Raw genomic sequence first — 25,535 nt, 5'->3', positions numbered from 1 at the left:
TCATCGATTTGCTCCAGGGGGCCCAGTAACGTCTCCATTTTTTGAGACTCGTTGTTACTGTGTTTGGCATATCGAATACGTCATGGGTAGCTTTCCAGACTTTGCCGTGCGGGCAAAATACTCTCAGTAGCTTGCCGGACTCTCCAAGATGGGTGGAGGAATAGAACCTGGCTTGGTCAGGCTGACTGCGCACAAGGCAAACGCCCTACCTCTGCGCTATCGCTCCAAGAAAGTAAAAGGCCAAAAGTTAGGTATGTGGGAGATACAATCACAAACCACCTCTGGCTCAGCTATATAATTGGAGGCATGGCCTCTCTGGTTCCTGATCGAACTGCTTAATGGCCATGATCCCAGAGACTCAGAAACAAATCTCAAAAACCCAACGGCTTTTGGCAGAAATGCATCCAGTCCCTGTAGTAGGTTACAGGCGCCAGAACACCCCGGGTGGGAATAGGTTTCGTACCTTGGCCTGTTCCCCCTGGTGGCCCAGTGCCTGTCATCCTTCAGAGGCCACTGGACAGTAAGGTTTGGGCCTGCAGTGACGAGACACGTGGGGCCTCAGGGGATGGGGGTGGAGCCAGACCTTTCCTCCCCGTCCAAACAAGACCACGAGTCGCCGCCCACTAATAGCCTCTCTGGCTCCTGATCAAGCTGCATTAATGGCCATGATCCCAAAGACTCAGAAAAAAAATCTTGAAACCTAGCGGCTTTTGGCAGAAATGTGTCTGGATGCTGCATTAGGTTACTGTCGCCGGGCCATGCCAGGGGGGAAAGGGTGCTGTCCCTCCGCCTGCTCCCCCTTGGCGGCTTGGTGGCTGCCATCCGCCAGAGGCCACTGGACAGTCAGGTTTGGGCCCGCAGTGACATGACACGTGGGGCCTCACAGGATTGGGGAGGAGTCAGCCCTTTCCTCCTCATTCCAATGAGACCCCAAGTAGCCGCCCACAAATGGCCTCTCTGGCTCCTGATCAAGTTGCTTAATGGCCATAATCCAAGAGACACAGAAACACATCTCGGAACCCTGTGGCTTTTTGCAGAAATGCGTCCAGAGCCCGCAGTAGGTTACTGTCGCCAGGCCATTCCAGGGGGGAAAGGGTGCTGTCCCTCCGCCTGTTCCCTCTAGGCAGCTCAGTGGCTGCCATCCTCCAGAGGCCATTGGATTGTCAGGTTTGGGCCCTCAGTGATGAGACACGCAGGGCCTCACGGGATGGGGGTGGAGCCGGCCCTTTCCTCCCCGTCCTAACAAGAACCTGACTCACCACCCACAAACGGCCACTCTGGCACCTGATCATGCTGCTTAATGGCCATGATCCAAGAGACTCAGGAACAAATCCCTGAACCCAGCAGGTTTTGGCAGAAATCCCTCCAGATTTTATCATTAAAATTTCGGAATTTCAAAATCACATGGTCACTGCTGCAGCCACTCAACATCATATGTTATTCATAACCAGCAATAGAAAACAAATTGTCTATTGTTGCCTTTTCAGCAGATCTGAGTGTTGGGGTAAAATCCCAAATAATAATGGTGGGTCTGGTGTCAAAATATTGAATGTAATCAAAGTAGAGAGAGAGAGTAATGTGGAAATCATCTGCCCCACAGGTAGGGGGAGGGTGTGGGACGGGGGTATACTGGGGTTTTTGGGGGTGGAGAATGGGCACTGGTGAAGGTACAGGTGTTTCACTGTATGACTGAGACGTTTAAACCCAAATGCCTTGTAACTGCTCTCACAATGATTCAATAAATAAAATTATAAAAAATGAAAAAAAGTAAGGTGGAGTTCATGCCCAATTCAATTAGCTAATCAGTGGCTGAATAAATAGCAGTACTCCTACATAAAAAAAAGTAAATGCGAACAAACTCAGTTGATACCAGATGCTGTTGGAAACAACTTGAGACCTAAACAGAATCCTAGCAGAGGCAGACTGTCAACAAAGAAATTGATCCAGACTGACCATTCTGAAGAATACTTCAGCTGCATAAAAACAGGACACTGGAAAAAAGAATGTCCATATCTACAAGCACTAACTGGGTTATTTCAAAATTTCAAAAGAAAAGTATATTGGAGAAAGGACTTCCCCTAACCTCAGTGAGGGATGAGGTCATCTCTTTCTCTTGAGAAATAAGTGAAAGAAAACGGAAGAGGTCAGAGTCACTGCTATTTTTCCTTCAACCTGGTAATTACAACAGCCAAGTCTCAGATTACTTTTGACATGGAAGGTAGAAATATTTATTTTAATAGATACTGGAACTACCTACTTTGTCCTTAGACAATCTCCAGTATTCCTCCCTGCCAACTCATGTGAAATAATGAGGGTAGATGAAGTACCCAGGCAGGGGAAATTTACTCAACCCACTGAGTTGCAGTTATCAGGACATTCTCATTGCTCAGTCTTTTCTAGTTTCCCCAGCGTGCTCAACACGCTGTTACCTAACGGGACTGTCCCTTCAGGTAAAAGTTTTATTAAGGAGAGACACGACGCACACTTTGGGAAATTCTTTCCAACTTTTCCCATCAAAAAGTCTTAATCATAGGTCTTGTCTTAGTCTTATGCCAGGAGTCTCAGATCTCTCTACTGAGAATAAACTTGCTGCAAAACCTTGTGATGTTGGGCCAGAGAAAACCTGGGTGTATTCTAAAAGCCACTGTAGTGAGATCAACCTCATTGACACGAATGACCATAAAAATGGCATTCTCAAACTCAGGTGCATCAAAATTAAAAAAAACTGTGGGTCTTCTCTAGAAAAAAGAAAAGGATTCTGTAGACTTAGGATGCCATACAGTGGGATTACCAAAACTTTTTGTAAGATACTAAAGGCAACTGACTTTGAACACCTAGACTGGAATAAGAACTGCCAACTGACATTTTAAAATTCAACTACCATTTACTTTGAACTCCAGTTTTGGCCATACCTAATGTACAGCAGGATTTTTCCTTATATGTAGAGGAAGAGCAAGTAGTAACACTAGGTCTGATGGTCAAAAACTGGGAAAAACTCGTAGACTTGTACCTTAGTTATTGAAACATCTTCACAGCATGGCTCATAGTTGGCCCAACTACCTCCAAGAAGTGGCAGCAACTGCTCTAATGGTAGAAGAGTCTACAGAACTTAGTCTAGAATAACCACTAGAAATAAAAACTTTCCACCAGGTCACAGTGAGCTAGAAATAAAATGCCTTCAGTGACTAGCAGGTAGAAGACTAAAAAAGTACCAGGATTCACAGAATTCTAGACTCTTAGATTCAAAAAAGTGACTCAGGATTTGTCAGACCAAATCCAGCAAATTTTATTTCCCTACTTGAGGAAACCTACAAACACACAGATCACACATGCATACAGGCGATCTAACAAGTGAATTCTATATGCCTAATTTAAAATATCCTGAAAAATCCTGATGAAAATTAGTTTTTAGACAATATCAGCCTAGTTCATGAAGGCTATCAAAAAGGTAAATATACTGTCATTAGTATTTATGATTAGCATTTAGTATTACTATTTACCAGGACAATGGACGCCAGAGTTTTCTGGGGGGGAATTAAACTCAAAAACCAAAATTAATTGCTCTTTCCTGAGCCTGTTCATTGACTGAAGTAATCTAGATATCTATACTAATTTAGATATCTATACTGATTCTTAACATGTTTTCTTATTTATATATGCACATCTAGGCATTTGGAAAGATTGAGGGTTTTAACAGCTAAAATAGACCAATTAATCATGGAGAGGAAATTTGGAAACTCTAGTAAGCAGTTTAGTCCCTGAGAGAAATAATCTTTTTTTAAATTTCTTTTTATTTTTTTATTTTTCATTTTTTATAATTTTATTTATTTGAATCACCATGAGAGCAGTTACAAAGTGTTTGGGTTTAAGTCTCAGTCATATAATAAAACACCTGTACCTTCACCAGTGCCCATCCTCCACCCCCAAAACCCCCAGTATACCCCCATCCCACACCCTCTCCCTACCTGTGGGGCAGATGATTTCCATATTACTCTCTCTCTACTTTGATTACATTCAATATTTTGACACCAGACCCACCATTATTATTTGGGATTTTACCCCAACACTCAGATCTGCTGAAAAGGTAACAGTAGACAATTTGTTTTCTATTGCTGGTTATGAATAACATATGATGTTGCGTGGCTGCAGCAGTGACCACGTGATTTTGAAATTCCGAAATTTTAACGATAAAATCTGGAGGGATTTCTGCCAAAATCTGCTGGGTTCAGAGATTTGTTCCTGAGTCTCAAGGGATCATGGCTGTTTAGAAGCTTCATCAGGAGCCAGAGAGGCCGTTCGTGGGCGGCCACTTGGGGTCTCATTGGGACAGGGAAGAAAGGACTGGCTCCACCCTCATCCCATGAGGTCCCGCACGTCTTGTCACTGCGGGCCCAAACCTGACTGTCCAGTGGCCTCTGGAGGATGGAGGCCACCGGGCCACCAGTGGAAACAGGCCAAGGCACGAAACCTATTCCCACCTGGGGTGGCCCAGCGCCAGTAACCTACTGCAGGGATCAGACACATATATGCCAAAAGCTGCTGGGTTCCGAGATTTGTTCCTGAGTCTCTGGGATCATGGCCATTGAGCAGCTTGATCAGGAGCCAAAGAGGGGGTGGCGACTTGGGGTCTCATTGGGATGAGGAGGAAAGGGCGGACTAAGGTAGTGCTTTCGTCTGGCTGCAGCAATAGCACAGTGGGTAGGGCGTTTGCCTTGCACACGGCCGACCCAGGTAAGATTCCTCCGCCCCTCTCAGAGATCCCGGCAAGCTACCAAGAGTATCTCGCCCACACAGCAAAGCCTGGCAAGCTATCCGTGATGTATTCAATATGCCAAACACAGTAACAAGTCTCATGATGGAGACGTTACTGGGCCCGCTCATGCAAAATTTGTTCAAAATAATGTTACATTTAATATTCCGAAACTAATTCCACCACCATTAATCATCTATCCACCACAATATTTTGAATGTTTCCACCATGAGCCCCTAAGTCTTCCCATAAAGCAGGACCTGAGTAATTTAATCTGTACTATAGCAAAGCGGTAGGGCATTGGCCTTGCACATGGCTGACAACGGCCAACCCGAGTTCGATTCCTCCACACTTACCGGAGAGCCCGGCAAGCTACTGAGAGTATCTCGCCCACGCGGCAAAGCCTGGCAAGCTACCCGTGACGTATTCAATATGCCAAACACACTAACAACAAGTCTCATAATGGGGATGTTACTGAGCCCGCTCAAGCAAATCGATGAACAACAGGACAGTGCTACAGTGCTACTACTTGTTATGAATAATCCACGAAAATGATCTAAAATTTTTTCCTTAGAGGAAAGTGTGTGAAGATAGTGTATCTCACCCTGGAGCCAGTAAGCCTTTGTACAAGAGATTACTAACATATAAAATGTTGTGCAGCTACAAATTCTAAAATCTTAATTTTATTTTGTTGTTGTTCTTTTTTTCTTTTTGGGTCATACCAGGTGATACACAGAGGTTAGTCCTGTCTCATGCACTCAGGAATTACTCCTGGTGGTGCTCGGGGGACCATATGAAATGCTGGCACTCGAACCCGGGTCGGCCATGCACAGGGTAAATACCCTACCCTCTGTCCTATAGCTCTAGCCCCTAAAATTTTAATTTAAATTCTAAAGTTTTAAATATGATTATACAGCTGAGATTAATTTAATTTCCTTTCTGAAAAAAAAAAACTGGATGATGACTTTGTGGTCCAGAGGCATCTCTACAGCATATCATTCTGTGCTGCTCTCTTCCGAGAACTTTATTTGTACATCTCTGTATCATGGCCATCAATGAGCTTGGATAGCACCAGAGGCAGTTCCTGGGCATGACTGTCAGGCTACTGCACGCACAGGGAGATGAGGGGAGGTCGCCCACTTACAACTCTGTGTGACACTGGAGATGTCAGTTACAAGTCCCGCATATATAGGTTTTTCAGCGAATTCTCTCACAGATGACGCTGTTTGAGCCTGTGGAGAAGGATCTTGAGCATGGCAGTGCTTGAGATCTGGAGGTGTTCAGCTGCAGGGGATTAGTTGAGGTGGGGAGAGGAACTCACCCACCCCTGAATATCTTTAATTTTTGTTCAGTTATGAAACTTACATCTTGTTAAGCATATTTCTACTAAGCCAGAATACTCCACAGGAGAACAATGGGCACTGCAACATGGTTTCTAAAAGCAAATCATTGGATGGTTTACTAGAAAAGGAAAATTACTTATTTCAGGTACAATACAGTGGAAAATTAGATAAGCATTACACAATACTTCCCACATAGGAACAGATGTTTTAACATTAGTGAAACCTATCTTCTATGATAAGAGACTGAACAAGATAGTAGCACTGTAGCACTGTCCTCCCTTTGTTCATTGATTTGCTCGAGTGGGCACCAGTAACGTCTCACAACAAATTGTGAGACTTGTTACTGTTTTTGGCATATTGAATACGTCATGGGTAGCTTTCCAGGCTTTGCATGTGGGCGAGATACTCTTGGTAGTTTTCCAGGCTCTCCGACAGGGGCAGAGGAATCGAACTCGGGTAGGCCCCGTTGGCTGCGTGCAAGGCAAACGCACTACCTGCTATGCTATTGCTCCAGCCCAAACAAGACAGTAAGAGAGGTAACTGAGAGCTGTCATTTACATGCTGTTAATGAATTTATGGGAAATCCTAGGCCTTCTTTCCTGACATCACCTCACTTGTTCAGCATATCAAGGAAACCTATCCAGGGAAGGACTAACAACTTGACTTCACACAAGTACCTAAAATCTCAGGGTACAAATATTTATTTGTTCTTATCAATATCTACACTGGATGGGCAGAGGCCTTTCAGACCTATACTGAGAAAGACAAAGTATCATGTTATTCAAGGAAATAATCCATAGATTTTGTTTACCCAGATGACTGCAGAGTGACAACAGAACTTCCTTCACTTGTAAATTCACCAATATTCAGTATCTGCCTTAAAGATTAATTTCAGTGCCACACAGCCAGCAACCCTTGTCAGGAATGGTGGTAAAATTTACTCATACCATTAAAATGATATTAGAAAAATTATGTTTAAAAAATTTGGAATCATGACTCATGCTCTCACCTATAATAGCTCTTTTCAGATATAGAATTGCTCCTAAGGCCAAACTTACAAAAATTAGTTTCTTTGAGTCATAGATTATTTGACTCAGAAAATCTAGAATTAACAAAGTACATTATTAATCTGGGACAGAGGCAGAAATCTTTGAAGAATATGGTTTTGATTCACCTAAAAGGAGAATTATCTCCAACCAAAATTGACTCTGGGGGATCAAGAAAGACTGTACAGTGGCAGTTACTTACACAGAGCCAACCCAGTTGAATCCCTGGCACCCCATACACTCTCCCAAGCACTACCAATCAAGATCCCTGAGCACAGAGCCAATAGTAAGCCTTGAGAAACACCAGGTATACCTCCCCCTCAAAAAAGACACAACATTCAGTCTGATCTTTGGGTCTTAATGAATACCTGGAAAAGTAGAACCCATTTAGATCAACTAATGCTTAAGTGGAAATAACCTATCAAGTTATTCTGAGCACTTCCACTACTATAAAACTTAATGGAACTTTTGGGACTGAAGAGATAGTAGAGCAGGCAAGGCACCTGCCTTGCATGCATTGCATGGACTTGCCTTGCATGCACTTGCCTTGCATACAGTTGCCAACCCAACTGCATGCACCCAAGTTTAATCCCTAGCATCCCATTTAGCATCCCAGAGTACCATCAAAAGTTATTCCTGAGTCCAGAGCCAGAAGTAACCCTGAGCATCACCATATGTGGCCTCCCAAAAAACTTAATGGAATTTCGAGTTTCCCCTTTTCCATCTGCCTCAACCAATGACCAGACTGACAGATGATTCAACCTACTCCGTGAACACATCAAGGACTTAAAATTTCTCTTAAAACTAGACCTTCCTCTTCTCTTCTAAAGGCCAACTAGCATGCTTTTTATCTGAGCATGTTTTCTTTACAGAAGATCAGCAAAAACAGGATCTAATCAGGAAAACCATCAGTACTTAAAGAAATTAACATGCATGTTTTGGCCATAGTTTTGGCAAATACTCCACCATCCCTGGGCAAGAGAAAGCTTTATTTTAATGTTCCAGTGCTGGTTTTTTTTAAAAAAAAATGTTAACTACTCTATCTGGTTCAGAATAGCAACTTTGAAACCCAATAAAACCCACTGTCTGTGCACCCATTAATATTAATCTATAAGGATATTTCACTCATTCGTCAGCAGTCCATGCCTTTTGCCAGCTGGAAGTAGCTATAGAAGATGGACTTATACCCGTGTACCTCTTAGCAGGAGATGTTCCGTGCATATAGATAGGGGGCCAGGTGATGATACTTTGTCGGAAATACTAAAAGAAGAAATTGCCTAGCCCTTAACTGGCCTAAAGGCATAAAAACCACACCACTATAGGATGCAAGCACCAAGGAATTTGGAGAGAGAGAAAAAGAGCCACTACCAAACAAAGAAACTGAGGCAGCATCTAGTAAAGAAGAAGCTTCAAAGCTATGATAAGAATATGAAAGGGGTATCAAGTCCAATGCTTTGTCCCTTGACAGCACTCAGATTAATTTTATATATGCAAAGTACTCCAGGTCAAGGCAGTTTGGGAAAAGCCCTACTATAAAATCAACTTTTCTAAGGCATGCAGGGTTCATTCTCCAACCTTGAAATTGGCTTTCATCTCAACCTGAAATATTTGCTCCCAGCTTTTTCCTTTCTAGAGGAAAAAGAAACCCATGTTTTTCCCTCTTTCTCTCCCCTCACATTTCTATAAGTAAATTTCTTTTAGCAAAACTATTTCACTTAAAAATTTAAAGCGCAACATACTGCTGTTGGTACTATATGTCTTGCAGACTGATATACCTAGTTTGAGGCATGGCTTTGTCATTCACTAGCTTTATCACTTTGAATATGCGTTGCCTTCCTCATCTAGAAATAAAAATCTACAAATAGAAACCTATACCTCGTTGAACAGAGTTGTTGGAGATCTCTAGAAATAATTCACTGGTTTTCAGTGCCCGGCACACAGAAAATGTTCAATAAATAACCAAACTAAAATTACTAGTGTTACTAATGTTTTTATAAAGTAACTGCATATGAAAATTTGGTGATTGCAATATACATATTTAGTTTCATCTTCCCATGCTATGTATCTCATCTCAATAATACAGTGGAAGTAGAGGGGAGGAAAGAGTGCTATGCAAACTCATTAATTTAATTGGGTCATTTTAATTTTTCTTTTTCTTTTGCTTTTTGGTTCACACCCGGCGATGCACAGGCATTACTCCTGGCTGTGCACTCAGGAATTACCCCTGGCGGTGCTCAGGGGACCATATGGCATGCTGGAAATAGAAACCGGATCGGCCGCGTGCAAGGCAAACGCCCTACCCGCTATGATATTGCTCCAGCGCCGGATCATTTTAAATCTTGCTCATCAAAAAGGTATCCAGTCAAAACAGATAAAAGGATGGTTGGGAAAAGGAGACAGTGAGATAAAAGGAAATCCCAAACTAGTCAAATCCTCTTTGTCCCTCACCCCATTTATACCAAAACAAATGGCAGACAGAAAAAGTTTCTCATCCATAAGCATATGGCCATGGTCAAAGACCAACGAAAGCCAAGATGACAGGAAGCCTATGGGGTATGGCCCTTCAGAGACACAACAACAGATTACAAAACAGCAAGTCCCAGTAAGAAGATACAGATTACAGGACCCCAGCTTCAATTTTCAGACCAGGAATGTGTACACTGGCAGAGAATGCATTAGGTACAAGACAAGGCTGAAAAAAACTGGAGACAAGCAGATGGGTGCAGGGATATCGTAATCTGGACCAGCTATAAGAAACAGGACAAAGGACATTACCCCTGCCTCCAGGAGTCACTCAACGTGTTGTCTCCCACCTAAAGTGTTGTGCATTCTTGGCTAAAAGGCACATGAGAAAATGCTCTACATTACTAATCACCAGGGAGATGCAGATCCAAACAACAATGAGATACCATTTCACACCACAGAGACTGGCCCACATTCAAAAGAACAAAAGCAACCTGTGCTTGCGCGGATGTGGCGAGAAAGGGACCCTCCTTCACTGCTGGTGGGAATGCTGACTGGTCCAACCCTTTTGGAAAACAGTATGGACAATTCTCAAAAAATTAGAATTTGATCTCCCATTTGACCCAGCAATACCATTCCTGGGAATATATCCCAGAGAGAAAAAAAAGTATAGTTGAAGTGAAATCTGTACTTGTTTGTTCATTGCAGCACTCTTTACAATAGCCAGAATCTGAAAAAAACCTGAGTGCCCAAGAACAGATGACTGGTTAAAGAAACTTCTTACACAATGAAGTACTATGTAGCTGTTAGAAAAGATGAAGTCATGAAATTTACATACAAGTGGTACAATATGGAAAGTACCATGTTAAGCTAAATGAGTCAGAAAGAATGGGATAGACACAGAAATATTGTATTCATCTGGGGAACATAAAGTAACAAAATGGAAGACTAACACCCAGGAGTGGCTGAGATTAGTACCAGGAATTTTGCTCCATGACTTGGAGGCCAGCCACACGTGCTAGGGGAAAAGGAAGCTCAGATAGAGAAGGATGCACCAAATAAAGGGTGTTGGGAGGATCCTCCCAGGATGGGAGAAGCATGCTGAAAGTAGACTACAGACCAAACATGATTGACACTCTTGCAAACCACAGGATCCAAAAGGAGAGAGAGAGAACAAAAGGGAATGCCCTGCCACAAAGGCAGGGTGGGATGGGAGGACTGGGGGTGGGAGGGATGCTGGGACTGGCGGTGGTGGAGGATGGGCGCTGGTGGAGGGATGGGTACTTGATCATTGTACAACTGAAAGCCAAGCACAAAAGTTTGTAAGTCTATAACTGTACCTCATGGTGTTTCACTAATAAAAAAAATTAAAGGGAAAAACAAGAAAATCCCATTCTTATTACATCCAGTATAAACTAATTCAGTTGTTCTTCTAATAAAAATAATAAAAAGTAAAAAAAATAAAGTGTTGTCCATTCTTTCCTTCTCATCCTAATTATTATCTATCCTTTAAAAGCCTGTATAAATAAATCCTTCATCAGTCAAGAAATTGTTTTTCACAATTTGATCACCTTCACTATAAAATCGTATTCCAGTGTTTTAGTGTCCCTTTATGTAGTATCTTCAATTGCGTTATTCTTATATACTAGCTTTCACACCTTAGGAACATAAAGTAAAGTAAAGTAAAGGCCCTCCCGTTGATCATCGATTTGCTCGAGCGGGCCCAGTAACGTCTCCATTGGAAACTTTGTTGTTACTGTGTCTGGCATACCGAATACTCTCGGTAGCTTGCCGGGCTCTCCGAGAGGGGCAGAGGAATCGAACTCGGGTCGGCCATGTTGGCTGCGTGCAAGGCAGACGCCCTACCCGCTGTGCTATCGCTCCAGCCCGCCTTAGGAACATAACAGTTTTAAATGGGTACATGTTAGTTGTCTTAAAGAAGGAAGACAAAATTAAAAAAGACTATCCTACTTTTTCAATTACTGTGCCTTTGAAGTACTTTTAGAGTCATGACCAAAATTCTTAATAGTCTGTCAGGACTTTGAATCATTTAAAATGAAATAGGGTGATCTGTAATCAAAAAAAAAAAAAACAATTGCATACTTTGCAATATCAGAGATTCAGAAAGTAAGCAGTGCTTCAGATTTTAGTACTCCAGGAAATGAGAAAATTAAGCCTTCCACAAAGTTTCAAGTAAGAAATGTTAGGAAACCCAAACAATAAAGAAATGATGAACCAAAAACTTGTTCATCTTAGACTGTGAGATTTTATGACTAAAGTTAGATAAGCCTTGGACAAAGTCTGGTAACTTATCTATAAAATCTTGATACTCCACTGGAGTAAGACAGATGCAGAATATACTGTCTTGAAACTAAACCGAGTTAATACAGTTTTTGCAACATGACCCAGAAAAACCGTATCTGAAGTAGTGCCTACCAAGTTATTGCACTTAAAAAAATTATAGGTTCCCAGAACACAAAAACAATCTACAGAATGAGAAAGGATATTCACCCAATACCCATCTGATAAGGGGTTGATATCAAGGATATACAAGGCACTGGTTGAACTAAACAAGAGGAAAATATCCAACCCCATCATAAAATGAAGTGATAAAATGAACAGAAATTTCTCAAAGAAGAAATCCGAATGGCTAAAAGGCACATGAAAAAATTCTCTTCATCACAAATCATCAGGGAGATGCAGACCAAAATAACAATGAGATATCATCTCACACCACAGAGACTGGCACACATCCAAAAGGACAAAAGCAACCAGTGTTGGCGAGGATGTGGGGAGAAAGGGACCCTCTTTCACTGTTGGTGTTAATGCCAACTGGTTCAACCCTTTTGGAAAACCGTATGAACACTTCTCAAAAAATTAGAAATTGAGCTCCCATTTGACCCAGCAATACTACTTCTAGTAATATATCCCAGAGATGCCAAAAAATGTAGTCAAAATGACATCTGCACTTGTATGTTCACTGCAGCCCTATTTACAATAGCCAGAATCTGGAAAAAAACCGAGTGCCCAAGAACAGATGACTGGTTAAAGAAACTTTGGTACATCTACACAATGGAATACTATGCAGCTGTTAGAAAGGATGAAGTCATGAAATTTGCATACAAGTGGATCAACATGGAGAGTATCATGCTAAGCGAAATTAATCAGAAAGAGAGTGACAGACATAGAAGGACTGCACTCATTTGTGGAATATAAAGTAAAAGAATGAGAGACTTACACCTGAGAATAGTAGAGATGTGTACCAGGAGGATTTCTCCACAGCTTGGAAGCTGGTTCTCATATGCTAGGGAAAAAGGCAGCTAGGATAGAGAAGGGACCATGAAGTAAAGGGTGCTTGGTGGGCCAGTTCAGGATGGGAGATGTGAGCTGAAAGTAGACTATAGATTGAACATGATGGCCACTCAATACCTCTATTGCAAACACAAAACCCATAAGGAGAGAGAACAAAAGGGAATGCCCTGACACAGAGGTGGGGTGGGGGGGGATGAGGTGGGGGTGGTGGGAGGGATACTGGATCATTGGTGGTGGAGAATGGGCGATGGTGAAGGGATGGGTACTTAATCATTGTATGACTGAAATGTAAGCATGAAAGTTTGTAAGTCTGTAACTGTGCCTCATGGTGACTCATTTAAAAATTTAAAAAATTAAATAGACAAATAAATATAATAAAAAATTATAGGTTCCAAAATAGCTGAAATATGCCGATGTGTTGGTTTATCACACGATTATTTATTATTTATATTTTTATTAGTGAAACACCATGAGGTACAGTTGTAGATTTACAAATTTTTGTGCTTGGGTTTCAGTTATACAATGATAAAATACCCATCCTTCCACCAGTGCCCATTCTCCACCACCACTGATCCCAGTATCCCTTCCAACCCCCGTCCCCCCATCCCACCTTGCCTCTGTGGCAGGGCATTCCCCATTGTTCTCTCTCTCCTTTTGGGTGCTGTGGTTTGTAAAAGAGGCATTGAGTGGCAATCATCACATAATTATTTTTAAAACACTATTTAATGCCATAATTTCATCTGGGTTACTTACACCCATTTTGTTTTAAATGCTTAGAAAACTAACTGGCACAAAATAGGAACTAATAAATGATGAAAGAACAAATTATCTCTTCAGTGGCTCTAAGATTTTGAAGGGCTAAACATAACTTATTCCAAAAACTTATTCATATTGCCTTATATAGCCTTACCAAGCATGGTGTGTGAGATGGGGAAGGTAATGGTGGGCTGGCCTGTCATCCTCCAGCGGCTACAAAGGTAGGAGAGGTCAGTTCTAAGCATTTCCACTATCATCTTGTTGTCCAGAGCCAGGTAGAACTGTTGCTGATCTATAAACTTAGAAAAAGAAAAATAGCACAGAATAATTTACCCTCACAATTATCAGAAATATTTTTAAATACTCATTAACAAATGGATATAAAATATCTCCCAAATTGATGCTTAATTGTTTCCAAAGTATCTGCTGGTCCAAAGGTAAATGTGATAATATTCATTTTTCCACAATTTACAAAGTGTTTTCACGTACATTTTATTCAGTACTATAACAAACCAGTGAGGATTTTTTCTTCTTTTAACAGATAAAGAAAATAAGATCAAGAGGCACTAAGTTATTTAGCAAAGTCACATGTCTAGCAAATGGAGAAGTCATAAATAGAATTTCTGATCAATTACCCTATCGTCTCTCCATCAGCTATACTACTGCTGTTGAAAACAGTTCTTTAATTTCAGAAAATAGATCCCCCTCATATATACATATAATCAGACTTTCTATTGTAATATGGCTAACATCAAGCTAACAATGTGTATTATCATGGCTAAAACGGAACAAACATTTTTGTTTAGAAGATTATACCTAACCTCTCTAGGCAGGCAAAAGGGGCTTCCACCCCAAAATTATTAATTTATGAATAAAAGACTATATTTTATGTATAAACAAGTAGTTTTACTTGTAACTTTTAAAAGAAAGCAGTCATTTTTTTAAAGCACTTCACATTTGTTTGTTTTGTTCTGTTTTTCTGTTTGTTTAGGGGCCACACCCAGAAATGCTCAGGGATTACTCCTGGCTTTGCACTCAGGGCTGGAGCAATAGCACAGCGGTAGGGCGTTTGCCTTGCACGCAGCCAACATGGCCGACCCGAGTTCGATTCCTCCGCCCCTCTCGGAGAGCCCGGCAAGCTACCGAGAGTATCTCGCCCGCACGGCAGAGCCTGGCAAGCTCCCTGTGACGTATTCGATATGCCAAACACAGTAACAACAAAGTCTCCAATGGAGAAGTTACTGGGCCCGCTCGAGCAAATCGATGATCAACGGGAGGGCCTTTACCTTTTTACTTTTGCACTCAGGAATTACTCCTGGTGGTGCTCAGAGGGCAGATGGGATGCCAGCAATTAAACCAGGGTAGGCTTGTGTGCAAGGCAAAGCCCTACCCACTGTATTATTGCTCTGCCTGTAAAGTACTTCAACATTTGTGAAATTCCTAGTCACTATTTTTCAACACTCAAAATACTCTTGGTAGCCACAATCACTTGGCATAGCTAGGTCTTCAGTGTAAGTTTAACTGAACTCAACTCAACAAATATTTACTGAATAATTTAATATATGTAAAGTCTCTGGGACTATTACATTTTTCTAACTTTAGTAAATGTTTTATTTTGTAATGTTTTCCCCTTATTTCTATCTATCCCAATGAAATTAAAGCTAATAACACTCACCTGTGGAGTGAAGGTAAAGATCGTTTTCCGAATGTCATAGAGTTTTGAAGTTCCAAGAACTCCCATGTGTCTATATGGTCGACCACTGAGTTTCATTCTACTGTTGCATCCTAAAAAAGAATTGAAGAACAGACAAGATATTCTAAACCACAAATCCAATTAGCAAACATTGGAGTGAGGGGCTGGGCCCTACAGGGCTCAGGGCTCACTCCTAGCTCTGTGCCAGGAATCACTCCTGGTGGTACTCAGGGGATCATAGGCAGTTCCAGGGATTGAACTAGGGTCAGAAGCATGCGAAACAAGAGCATTACTATATATTATACTTGCACTGTAACTCAACTCCCTCTATTTGGCTTCTTTATTTATTGGGGCAAAATACACATGACATAAAGTAACAAAATTTATGATTCAGACCATTTGATGTGGCCACACTTAGTAAGTGTTCAAGACATACTTCTCTCTGTGCTTACGGGTCACTCTTGGAGGTGCTTGGTTACTGGAGATCATACTGGGTTCTGCATGCAAGGCAAGCACTTTATCTCTGTTCTGTCCCTCCATTTTTAATAATTAAGTAATATAGAGTGCACTCACAGCTATCAGAATTTTTCATATCCCGACTTTCATACCCTGCCTCTCATCAACCTTTACAATCACAATTCTACTTTATAATCACAATTCTACTTTGTGTCTCTATGAATTTGATTACAATAAATACTTCATATTATGATCATGATCACGATCATCCTGTTGTTTGTCAATTGCCTCGAGCAGGCACCAGTAACGTCTCCTTCGTCCTAGCCCTGAGATGTTAAAAAGTTCCATATTCAAGGCTCTTTCAGGTTAGGAGAATGAGATCCATCATTGTTACTGGTATCTGGCATATTGGGTATGCCACGGGAAGTTTGCCAGACTCTGCCGTGTGGGCAGGTTACATTTGGTAGCCTGTCAGGTTGTCCAAAGTAAGAATGAGATAATAAGATGTCACACAGCTGTGAGCTTCCGGGAGCTGGATTTTATAGTCTCTGGGTCTTGGCTGTTGATGGGATTACACGGTGCTGGGGGTCAGTTGGTGGGTGTGACCCCTGCCTACTGGAAGATGGAGGATCTGAGTGGAGGATGCTCAGCCCCGATCCGAGCAGGCTTGGAGATCTCAGCCCCAGGACCCGCATGCCTTTGTTCCTTTGCTGGTACCTTCATCGTGTGGAGAGTGGTCTCACATGGTTGTGGCTGGTTCTGGAGGTCTTCGGCTGCCAGAACTCTGCTCGGAGTGGAGAGGGAAACTCAACCCACCCCCTCCAAGGGGCTCTGGCGAGGACAGCCAGGCACGGGGGCAGGAGACTCTGTGGTGTTCTCTTCCAGGAGCTGGGTTTTATAGTCTCTGGTCTTGGCCTTTGATGGCATTACACGGTGCTGGGGGTCAGTTGGTGGGTGTGAGCCCTGCCTACTGGAAGATGAAGGATCTGGGTGGAGGATGCTCAGCGCCGATCCGAGCAGGCTTGGAGATCTCAGCCCCGGGACCTGCATGCCTTTGTTTCTCTGCTGGTACCTTCATGCATGTGGAGAATGGTCTCAGGCATGGTTGTGGCTGGTTTGAGGTCTTCAGCTGCCAGAGCTCTGCTCAGGGCTGGAGCGATAGCACAACAGGTAGGGCACTTGCCTTGCACACAGCCAACCCAGGTTCGATTCCTCTTTCCCTCTCGGAGAGCCTGGCAAGCTACTGAGAGTATCCTGCCCTCACAGCAGAGCCTGGCAAGCTCCCCATGGCGTATTCAATATGCCAAAAACAGTAACAAGTCTCACAGTGGAGACGTTACTGGTGCCTGCTCAAGCAAATCGATGTACAAATACTTCATATATGAGGAATAAATCAATATCAGTGACTGTCTTAAAACTGCACTAGCATAATGTCTTCAAGATTCACCTATTTTGTATGTGTCAAGATTCTATTCTTTCTAAAGGCAGAAAAATATTACACTGTAAATAAATGCTGCGATTTCCTCAAATTTCATTCACCTATAGACATTAAGGCATCTTAATATAAATAAAAGTTTATGTATATTAATATAATATTTTAATTACATATAAATTTAATTGGGAACAGCGGGTAGGGCGTTTGCCTTGCGCACAGCTGACCCGGGTTCAATTTCTCCGCTTCTCTCGGAGAGCCTGGCATGCTATAAAGAGTATCTCGCCCGCACGGCAAGTGCTGGCAAGCTACCCATGACATATTTGAAATGTTAAAAACAGGAACAAGTTTCATAATTTGTTGTGAGATGTTACTGGTGCTCACTTGGGCAAACTGATGAACAATGGGAGGACAGTGCTACAGTGCATAAATTTAATTATATAAAATTTTCATTCAGCTATAAGGCATCTTAATATAAATAAAAGTTTATGCATATTAATATATTTTGATTTTATACATGTATTTAATCACTGTCACTGTCACTGTCATCCCACTGTTCATCAATTTGCTCGAGCGGGCCCACTAACATTTTAAGACTTGTTGTTACTGTGTTTGGCATATCGAATACGTCACAGGGAGCTTGCCAGGCTTTGCCGTGCGGGCGAGATACTCTCGGTAGCTTGCCGGGCTCTCCAAAAGGTGCGGAGGAATCGAACTCGGGTCGACCAGGACAGCTGCATGTAAGGCAAACGCCCTACTTACTGTGCTAATTTAATAATTTTACATATAAATGTAAAAATGGTGAATTTTTATACAGTAAAGACATACCCACATAAAGATATGAGAGCTAAAAGTACTATAGAAGTCTTCCTTGTGCCCATTCCGTTATTAACAACCCTCAGAATCTTAGGCTATTATTCAGACTTTAATCATCATAAATAAGTAGGTGCTGTCACTTTTTATAAAGTTCCAGTAGTAGAAACATGTACTATATTGTAGGATAACATTGCTTTGTCTATTCTCCCTTACCAAAAGTAGCTTAGGTTTATCGGGTCACATCCATCAAAGTGCTCCTGATTCACTCCCATTCTTTTGTTTATCTGCAACTACTTCTCTATGCTCTTTTCCCTAAACAGTTAATCAGCTTTTCCCCCTAATCAGATTCTGTTAATTTGTAAGATCAGATCTTTCTGGGACACTGAACTTGTATTATAAGTTAATATTGCCTTTCTCCTCTCCTTATGTCTTTTGAATAGTTTACTTTAAAGCAATGTCCTTTTGTATAGACACAAGAAGACAATTAATATGATGCTTTTGTAACTTGGGATTTAACTGGCTTTGAATATTATTCATTCCTAGGTATCTGCTTTCTCAACTTAAGCCTCAGTTGCCCTCACATCCTAGCACCACCAAAAGCAGAGTCCCGACGAGGGACTGGATGGAACCAGGGCAAGCAGTAAGCTATGTGCTACCCTGGCATCGGGATAGGCCTGGCCAAAGTGCCACAATTCTTAACTATAAGTTAAGAGCTTGATCATGGACAAATGCTGTCATGATCGATCCAAAAGCAACAACGAGATTAGGACCCTGCTAGGGATTGGAAAGACTAATCTGGCCTGAGCAATGTAGTCTGAGATCAGGATGACTCCATGAGAGCAATTCTATTAATCTTAATGCATCTCTTAAGATGTCCATACAAAATGATTAATATTATGAATGCTTAAGGAGCGATAGCACAGCGGGTAGGGCGTTCGCCTTACAAGCGGCCAACATGGCCGACCCGAGTTCGATTCCTCCGCCCCTTTCGGAGAGCCCAGCAAGCTACTGAGAGTATTCGATATGCCAGACACAGTAACAACAAAGTCTCCAATGGAGACGTTACTGGGCCCGCTCGAGCAAATCGACGATCAACGGGAGGGCCTTTACCTATATGTTTGTTGAACAAGGAGAGGAAAAACACACCCATAGTATTCCACCCTTGGGTGGGTGTTCCTGCTGAAAGAGAATCTGTCCTAGAAGCAGCATCCCCTGAGGGGAAGAACTTTAACCCTATTGATTGTGACCACACCTATGTGTATGCCCAGCCCCTCATGGTTTGGGGATTTAACGAGATGGTAAGAGTGGGCTGGGGGGTGAAGATTGAGATCAAGATCCACAGCCAGAGTCAGGAAAGTGGGGTTCCAGATCGGGGGCTGGGAGAGAAGGATAGAGAGAGACAGGAGTGAACAGGGATGAGAATGGAATAAACAGCATCTGATCAATCAAACGGCTTGGCACTCGTCTCCTCTGCCATCTGCCCCTCGGCCCGGGACGCCCCAGCTGGGGGAGGGGGCCCGGAACCCCCAGAACCTGGGCAGCCAGGGGAAAAGCCATCGGGGCCATCTCCTAGTTGCATCAGAGTTTTTTACACTATATGATCTTGGTATCTGGTTTCTTTCATTCCAATTATTCCTGTGAGATTTGCACACCATATTACTATATATAGAATTAGTTCATTTTTCCTATCTTTTAAATATTCCAGAATATGAGTGTCACTTGATCACTTGATCCCCCGTTATTCAACGATTTACTCAAGCGGGTGCCAGTAACATCTCCATTTATCCCTGTTGTGTGCTAGCGTAGCCCAATGGCATCTGTTCGTTCTAGGAACATGCAGAGCCTCAAACCGATCATTCAGGGTCTAGACGAAGAAGTCTGACCATCTTGTAGGTGGGCGTTCATGCGATCTTTTGACGTCTTGTGGAATCCAGTCAGCAATGGCTCTAGTCCAGCATTGTCTGTAAACCTCATTACGTTTCCAGCCCATCTGATTTTTAATGCCTTGGCAAATGAGACAGTGTCCCTGATTCTTGAGCGTTGACATAGATCAGAACTCCGGATTCTAGCTCTCATTTGAGTGAATCGTGATATTCCAAGCATAGCTCTTTCGATTCCTCTTTGAGAGATCCGAAGAGCGTTCTCATCCTGTTTTTGTAGGGCCCAGGTCTCTGCGGCATATGTTAATGCAGGAAGAACAGTGAAATCGAAAAGATGTGCTCATAGCGGGAGGGTCTTTGTCCTCTTAGTTATTTCAACGCTCTTGAAGGCATTCCAAGTCGCTCTCTTCCTCCTGCACAACTCAGGTGCCAGGTCATTCATCATGTTGATTTCTTGATCTAGGTATATATGACTGTTGCATTTGGAGATGGTGGTTCCATTGAGAGCGAATGGAGTGTCAGGAACGAGGCTGTTTTTCATAAACATTGTCTTCGTAAGATTCAGCTGTAGTCTGACCTTTCCACACTCACGGTCGAAATCGGTCAGCATTAGTGCGGCTTGACTGATGTTTGGTGTTATTAGAACGATGTCATCAGCAAAGCAGAGGTGATGTAGTTGCCAACCATCTATCTTCATTCCCATTCTTTCCCATTCCAGACGTTACATGCTGTTCTCGAGGGTGGCACTGAAGAGTTTTGGTGAAATGGTATCACCCTGCCGAACCCCTCTCTCGACATGGATGATTACTTCTTTGTAGAATGGTGAGATCCTGGTAGTGAATCCGTAATAGAGCTCACGAAGGATCCTGATGTATTGAGTTTGTACGCCCTGATTGGCTAGGGCTTCTATGACCGCTTCCGTCTCAACAGAATCAAAGGCCTTCTTTAAATCAATGAACGTTAGACAGAGCAGCATCTTGAACTCCTGAGAAACCTCAATGAGCTTAGTAATCGTGTGGATATGGTCAATGATACTGAATCCTTTTCGGAACATGGCTTGTTCACATGGTTGTCCTTCATCTAGTGTTCTGCTAATCCTATTCAGGATGAATCGAGTGAACAGTTTGTAGATGACAGACAATAGGCAGATTGGGCGTTAGTTGCCAATGTCGTGGATGTCTCCCTTCTTAAATAGTAGTACAGTCCTGCTGGTTTTCCACTGGGATGGAATCTTGCATTCAGGCAGGTAGCGTGTGAAGAGCTGAGCCAGTGTATTGATGACTGCTGATGGTAAGTTCTTCAGGTGTTCAGGTATGATCTTGTCTGGGCCAGGTGCTCTTTATTTCTTTACAGACGAGATGGCATGTTGGATTTCGGAAGGGAGAACATTGGGAACGACATATCCATCATGCAGAATGTGGTATATGGGCAAGTGGACGTGGCTATTAAAGAGATCTGAGTAGAAGTCAAGAATAATCTTCTCCATTGCCCTTCTGGAAGATGTGATAGATCCATCAGGATGTCGGAGGGCAGTCATCTTGGTCTTGTAGTTGGAGAAGGACAGGCGGGCATTACGAATGCTTTTCCCGGCTTCTGCCGCATCTACCAGCACTGCTGCTCTCCTGTCTTTGAGGTCATCCTTGATGGCTTCTCTGCATTGTTTTGCCAGCTCGGATGTTCGCTTGCGGTTGCCTGAGGCATGTGCCAAGCCACGTTGGTGAATAAGTTCAAGAGTGTTCGAAGAAAGGCGGTTTTTTGTGGTTCTCTCTCTCTTGGCATTCCTCGCACAATCATGGAGGTGCTGAATCATTCGATCGTATTCCTCATCAATGTTGTCAATGACGGCATCTTTCCATGTTGCCGCAACAGAGCCAAAGAGCTCCCAGGTGGTGGTCGTTCTGGGAGTTCTCTTCTTAAACTTTGCATTCTTTTCTCCTCGTTCTGTGAGGTAGAATTTTGCACGAAGGAGACGGTGTTCCAATCCCGTTTGGAATTTTGTGGCAACAGCAGCATCGGTCAGGCAAAACCGCCAATTGAATATGATGTGGTCTATTTCATTGTGGAAACGTCCACCGGGAGACTCCCATGTCCAACGTTTAGATTCAGCCTTTTGGAACTGTGAGTTACCATGGAAGGTCTTGGTTGACATGATGAACTCAGACAGTCTGTCACCCTGTTCGTTCCATTCTAGGCCATGGGTCCCGATGTGGAGTTCATAGGCTGATCTTCTTGGTCCTATCTTGGCATTAAAATCACCAACAATGATCTTGTAGAAGGTGTGGTCTTCTTTATAGAACTTCTCCAGCTCCATGTAGAACTTCTTAATTTCTCTTTCACCATAATTGGATGTTGGTGCACAGACAACAAAGATAGAAACTGCCGGCACTGAGCCACATCTGTTCAAGTGTAATCGTCCAATTCAGGTTGTTAGGCATTCGAATGAATCAATGCTCATGGCTAAGTTTGTGTTGACAAGGATACCGACACCATTGACGCCTATTCTGTCACACTTTCCAAGGAACAGTTCTTCTCCAGTGTCGAAAACAGCGTGATGTGATTGATGTCTTCTCATTTCGGTCAGACCAATGATGTCGTACTTGATCTTTTGCGCTTGTACCATCAGGTCCTCAATGGATGCATCAGATGCCAGCGTACGTGCATTAAAAGTACAGACAATCATTTTTGTTTTTCTTCGTTTTGGCAGCCTATTTCTTCCTTGGAATTTTATCAGCCTCTCCTTCCACATTCTTCTCGACTCTGCCGTATTCAGGGTCAGGGGAATGAGATCCATTTTTTTTTACTGGATTTGGCATATCAAATAGACCACGGATAGCTTGACAGGATCTGCAAGTGTACATTTGAGTGTACATAATTTATTAATATACTTATTTGTTGATGGGCATTTGTGTCCCCCTACCCCACTTCTGATTATAAAGTCTTGTGCTCATCTAGAAGGAAAAGGGATTTTTAAGGATTCAGAGGATTCAACACTGATGGAAATGTTTGTTACAGTAAAAAGATACATAGTAAAATCAGCAAAGAAGGGCCAGAGTGATAGTGCAGGGGCAGGGTATTTGCTTTGCATGCAGACCATCCTTGTTGGATCTCAGAGTCCCCCATACAGTCCCTTGAGCCTGCCAGAAGTGATATCTGAGCACAGAATAAATCCCTATGCACCACTGGGTGTGGCCCCAAAATTAAAAACCGGAAAAATTAATTATACAGATTCAACATTATCCCTATAAGGATACCCATGACATTTTTCAAAAAATTTGAACAAACATTCCTGAAATTCATATGGAACAATAAACTCCCACAAATGACTAAAGCAATTCTTGGAAAAAATGATGGGAAGCATCACGTTCCCCAACTTCAAACTGTATTACAAAGCAATAGTAAGCAAAACAGCATGGTATTGGAATAAAGACAGACCGGCAGACCAATGGAATAGAGTTAAATATCCTGAAACACACCTTCAAATATATGATCACTTAATGTTTGATAAGCGAGCAAAAAAATGAAGTGGAGAATAAGAGCTTCTTTAACAAGTGGTGCTGGGAAAACTGGACAGTTACATGCAAAAAGTTATCTTCAAAGATGAAATGCCATTGACCAAGCAACTGAAAGCGAAGATAAATAGAACTACATTAAACTAAGAAGTTTCTCACAAAAAATCTCTCACAAGAGACCAACATGCCACAGAGATTCCAGACCCCAAAGTCACCATCCAGTTAAAAAAAAAACTAAATTAACCTCAGCTGTGCCACTATCTCTAAAATTTTAGAATTCCTGGAGCATGCCACGCAACATCTCATACTCTACACACTAATGTACCAAGACAAGGGCTTAATGGCTCCAGAGTGAAATACAACAATCTTCACACAGTTTCCTCTAAGGAAACACTTTCGGATCACTTTAGCCAATTATTTATAACAAGCCATAGAAAATAAATTATTTAGGTCCTGATTTGCGGACAGCACTTGAGGGTTGTGTTGGAAACATTCAAAATATGGTGGTGGGAAGCTGTAATGGTGGTGGAATGGTGTTCGAATATTAAATGCAATAAATTATAGTGAACAACTTTATAAAAATAAAACAAAATTTAAAATTTTAAAATTTTTAAACATTTTAAAATTTAAAAAACAAAAGTAAATAAAAAACCAATAAACTAAGAAGTTTCTACACCTCAAAAGAAACAGTTAACAAGATACAAAGACAACATATGGAATGTGAAAGCTTATTCATGTGATACCGTTTTGATAAGGGATTAATATCAAAGATATACAAGGCAATGGTTGAACTCAACAAGAAAAAAATCCAACCCTATCAAAAAATGAGGCAAAGAAATGAACAAAAACTTTCTCAAAAAATAAATTCAAATGGCCAAAAAGCACATGAAAAAAATTGCTCTTCATCACTAGTTATCAGGGAAATGCAAACAAAAGAACGAGGTATCATCTCACCCCAGAGAGACTGGCACAAATCTAAAAGAACAAAAATAACCAGTGCTGGTGCTAATGAGGGGAGAAAGGGACCCTCATTTATTCTTGGTGGGAATGCTGACTGATTCAGTCTTTTTGGAAAACAATATGGGTAACTAGAAATTGAGCTCCCATTTGACCCAGCAATACCACTTCTGGGAATATGCTCTGGGTGCCCCAAAACACACAGCAGAAAAAGCATCTGCACTTGTATGTTCATTGCAGCACTATTCACAATAGCCAGAATCTGTAAACAACCCAAGTGCCCAAGAACAGATGAATGGGTAAAGAAACTATAGCACATGTACACAACGGAATACTACTCAGCTTTTAGGAAGAATGAAGTCATGAAATTTGCCTATGAAAGGATGGACATGGAGAGTATCATGCAAAGTGAAATGAATCAGGAGAGGGACATATATAGAATGACTGCATTCATTTGTCATATATAGAATATATATATACACACAAATAGTAGAAGACTAATATCCATAATCAGGGAAAACAGAGGCTACGAAGACTGGTCAATGGTTGGAATCAACCACAAGTGTGTGGGGGGTAGAGGGTAGGTAATATAGAGAAGAGATCAAGATGACAATAATAGCTGGAAGTGATCACGTGAGACAAGAACTGTTTGTTAAAAGTAGGTAAAGCGATATACTGCAAATCTTTCAGTATCTGCATTGCAAATCACAATGCACAAAAGGGCGAGGGGGGAGAGGAGGGGAAGGAAGAGGAGGGGGAGGAGGAGGAAGAGAAAGCTGAGGAGGAGGAGGAGGAAGAGGAAGAATGTGTAAGAGCACACCAAGATGGTGCCTGTGAAACACTCAAGACTAGTATAGACCACATGGTTTCTTGCCTCAATTTCTAATGGTATAAGAACATAGTCATAGACTTGAGATGTCAGGTATTTGGTAAAAAACTAACCTACTCCCGGGTGTAAAGTTCCACACTTTTGAAATCTTCATGATTGCAGCTTGTTGCTCTGTAGTGGGCCAAAGTGTCTTTTAGGCCAAAGTGTCTCCCTGAGTCCAATATATCTGGGTGCTCTTTATGTCCCCTCCTGTGAAAGCTTTGTCAGAGGTTCATATAAATTCTGTAGAAATT

The 25,535-nt window shown here is 42.1% G+C and overlaps 1 protein-coding gene across 1 annotated transcript in view; it reads right to left on the bottom strand.

Annotated features, from left to right (window-relative positions):
• PHKA1 (phosphorylase kinase regulatory subunit alpha 1) overlaps positions 1-25,535 on the bottom strand; it is a 204,120-nt gene that overhangs the window by 75,780 nt on the left and 102,805 nt on the right. The window contains exons 15-16 of the mRNA XM_056130113.1: positions 15,346-15,455; positions 13,825-13,969 (exon numbers count right to left, since the gene is read on the bottom strand). Coding sequence (XP_055986088.1) covers positions 13,825-13,969; positions 15,346-15,455 — 255 coding nt within the window. The remainder of the gene's footprint in view (positions 1-13,824; positions 13,970-15,345; positions 15,456-25,535) is intronic.

Source organism: Sorex fumeus, unplaced genomic scaffold, assembly GCF_029834395.1.
Source record: "Sorex fumeus unplaced genomic scaffold, SorFum_2.1 ptg000073l, whole genome shotgun sequence".
Taxonomy (NCBI): Eukaryota; Metazoa; Chordata; class Mammalia; order Eulipotyphla; family Soricidae; genus Sorex; species Sorex fumeus.
This window is presented reverse-complemented; position numbering and strand designations above follow the sequence as displayed.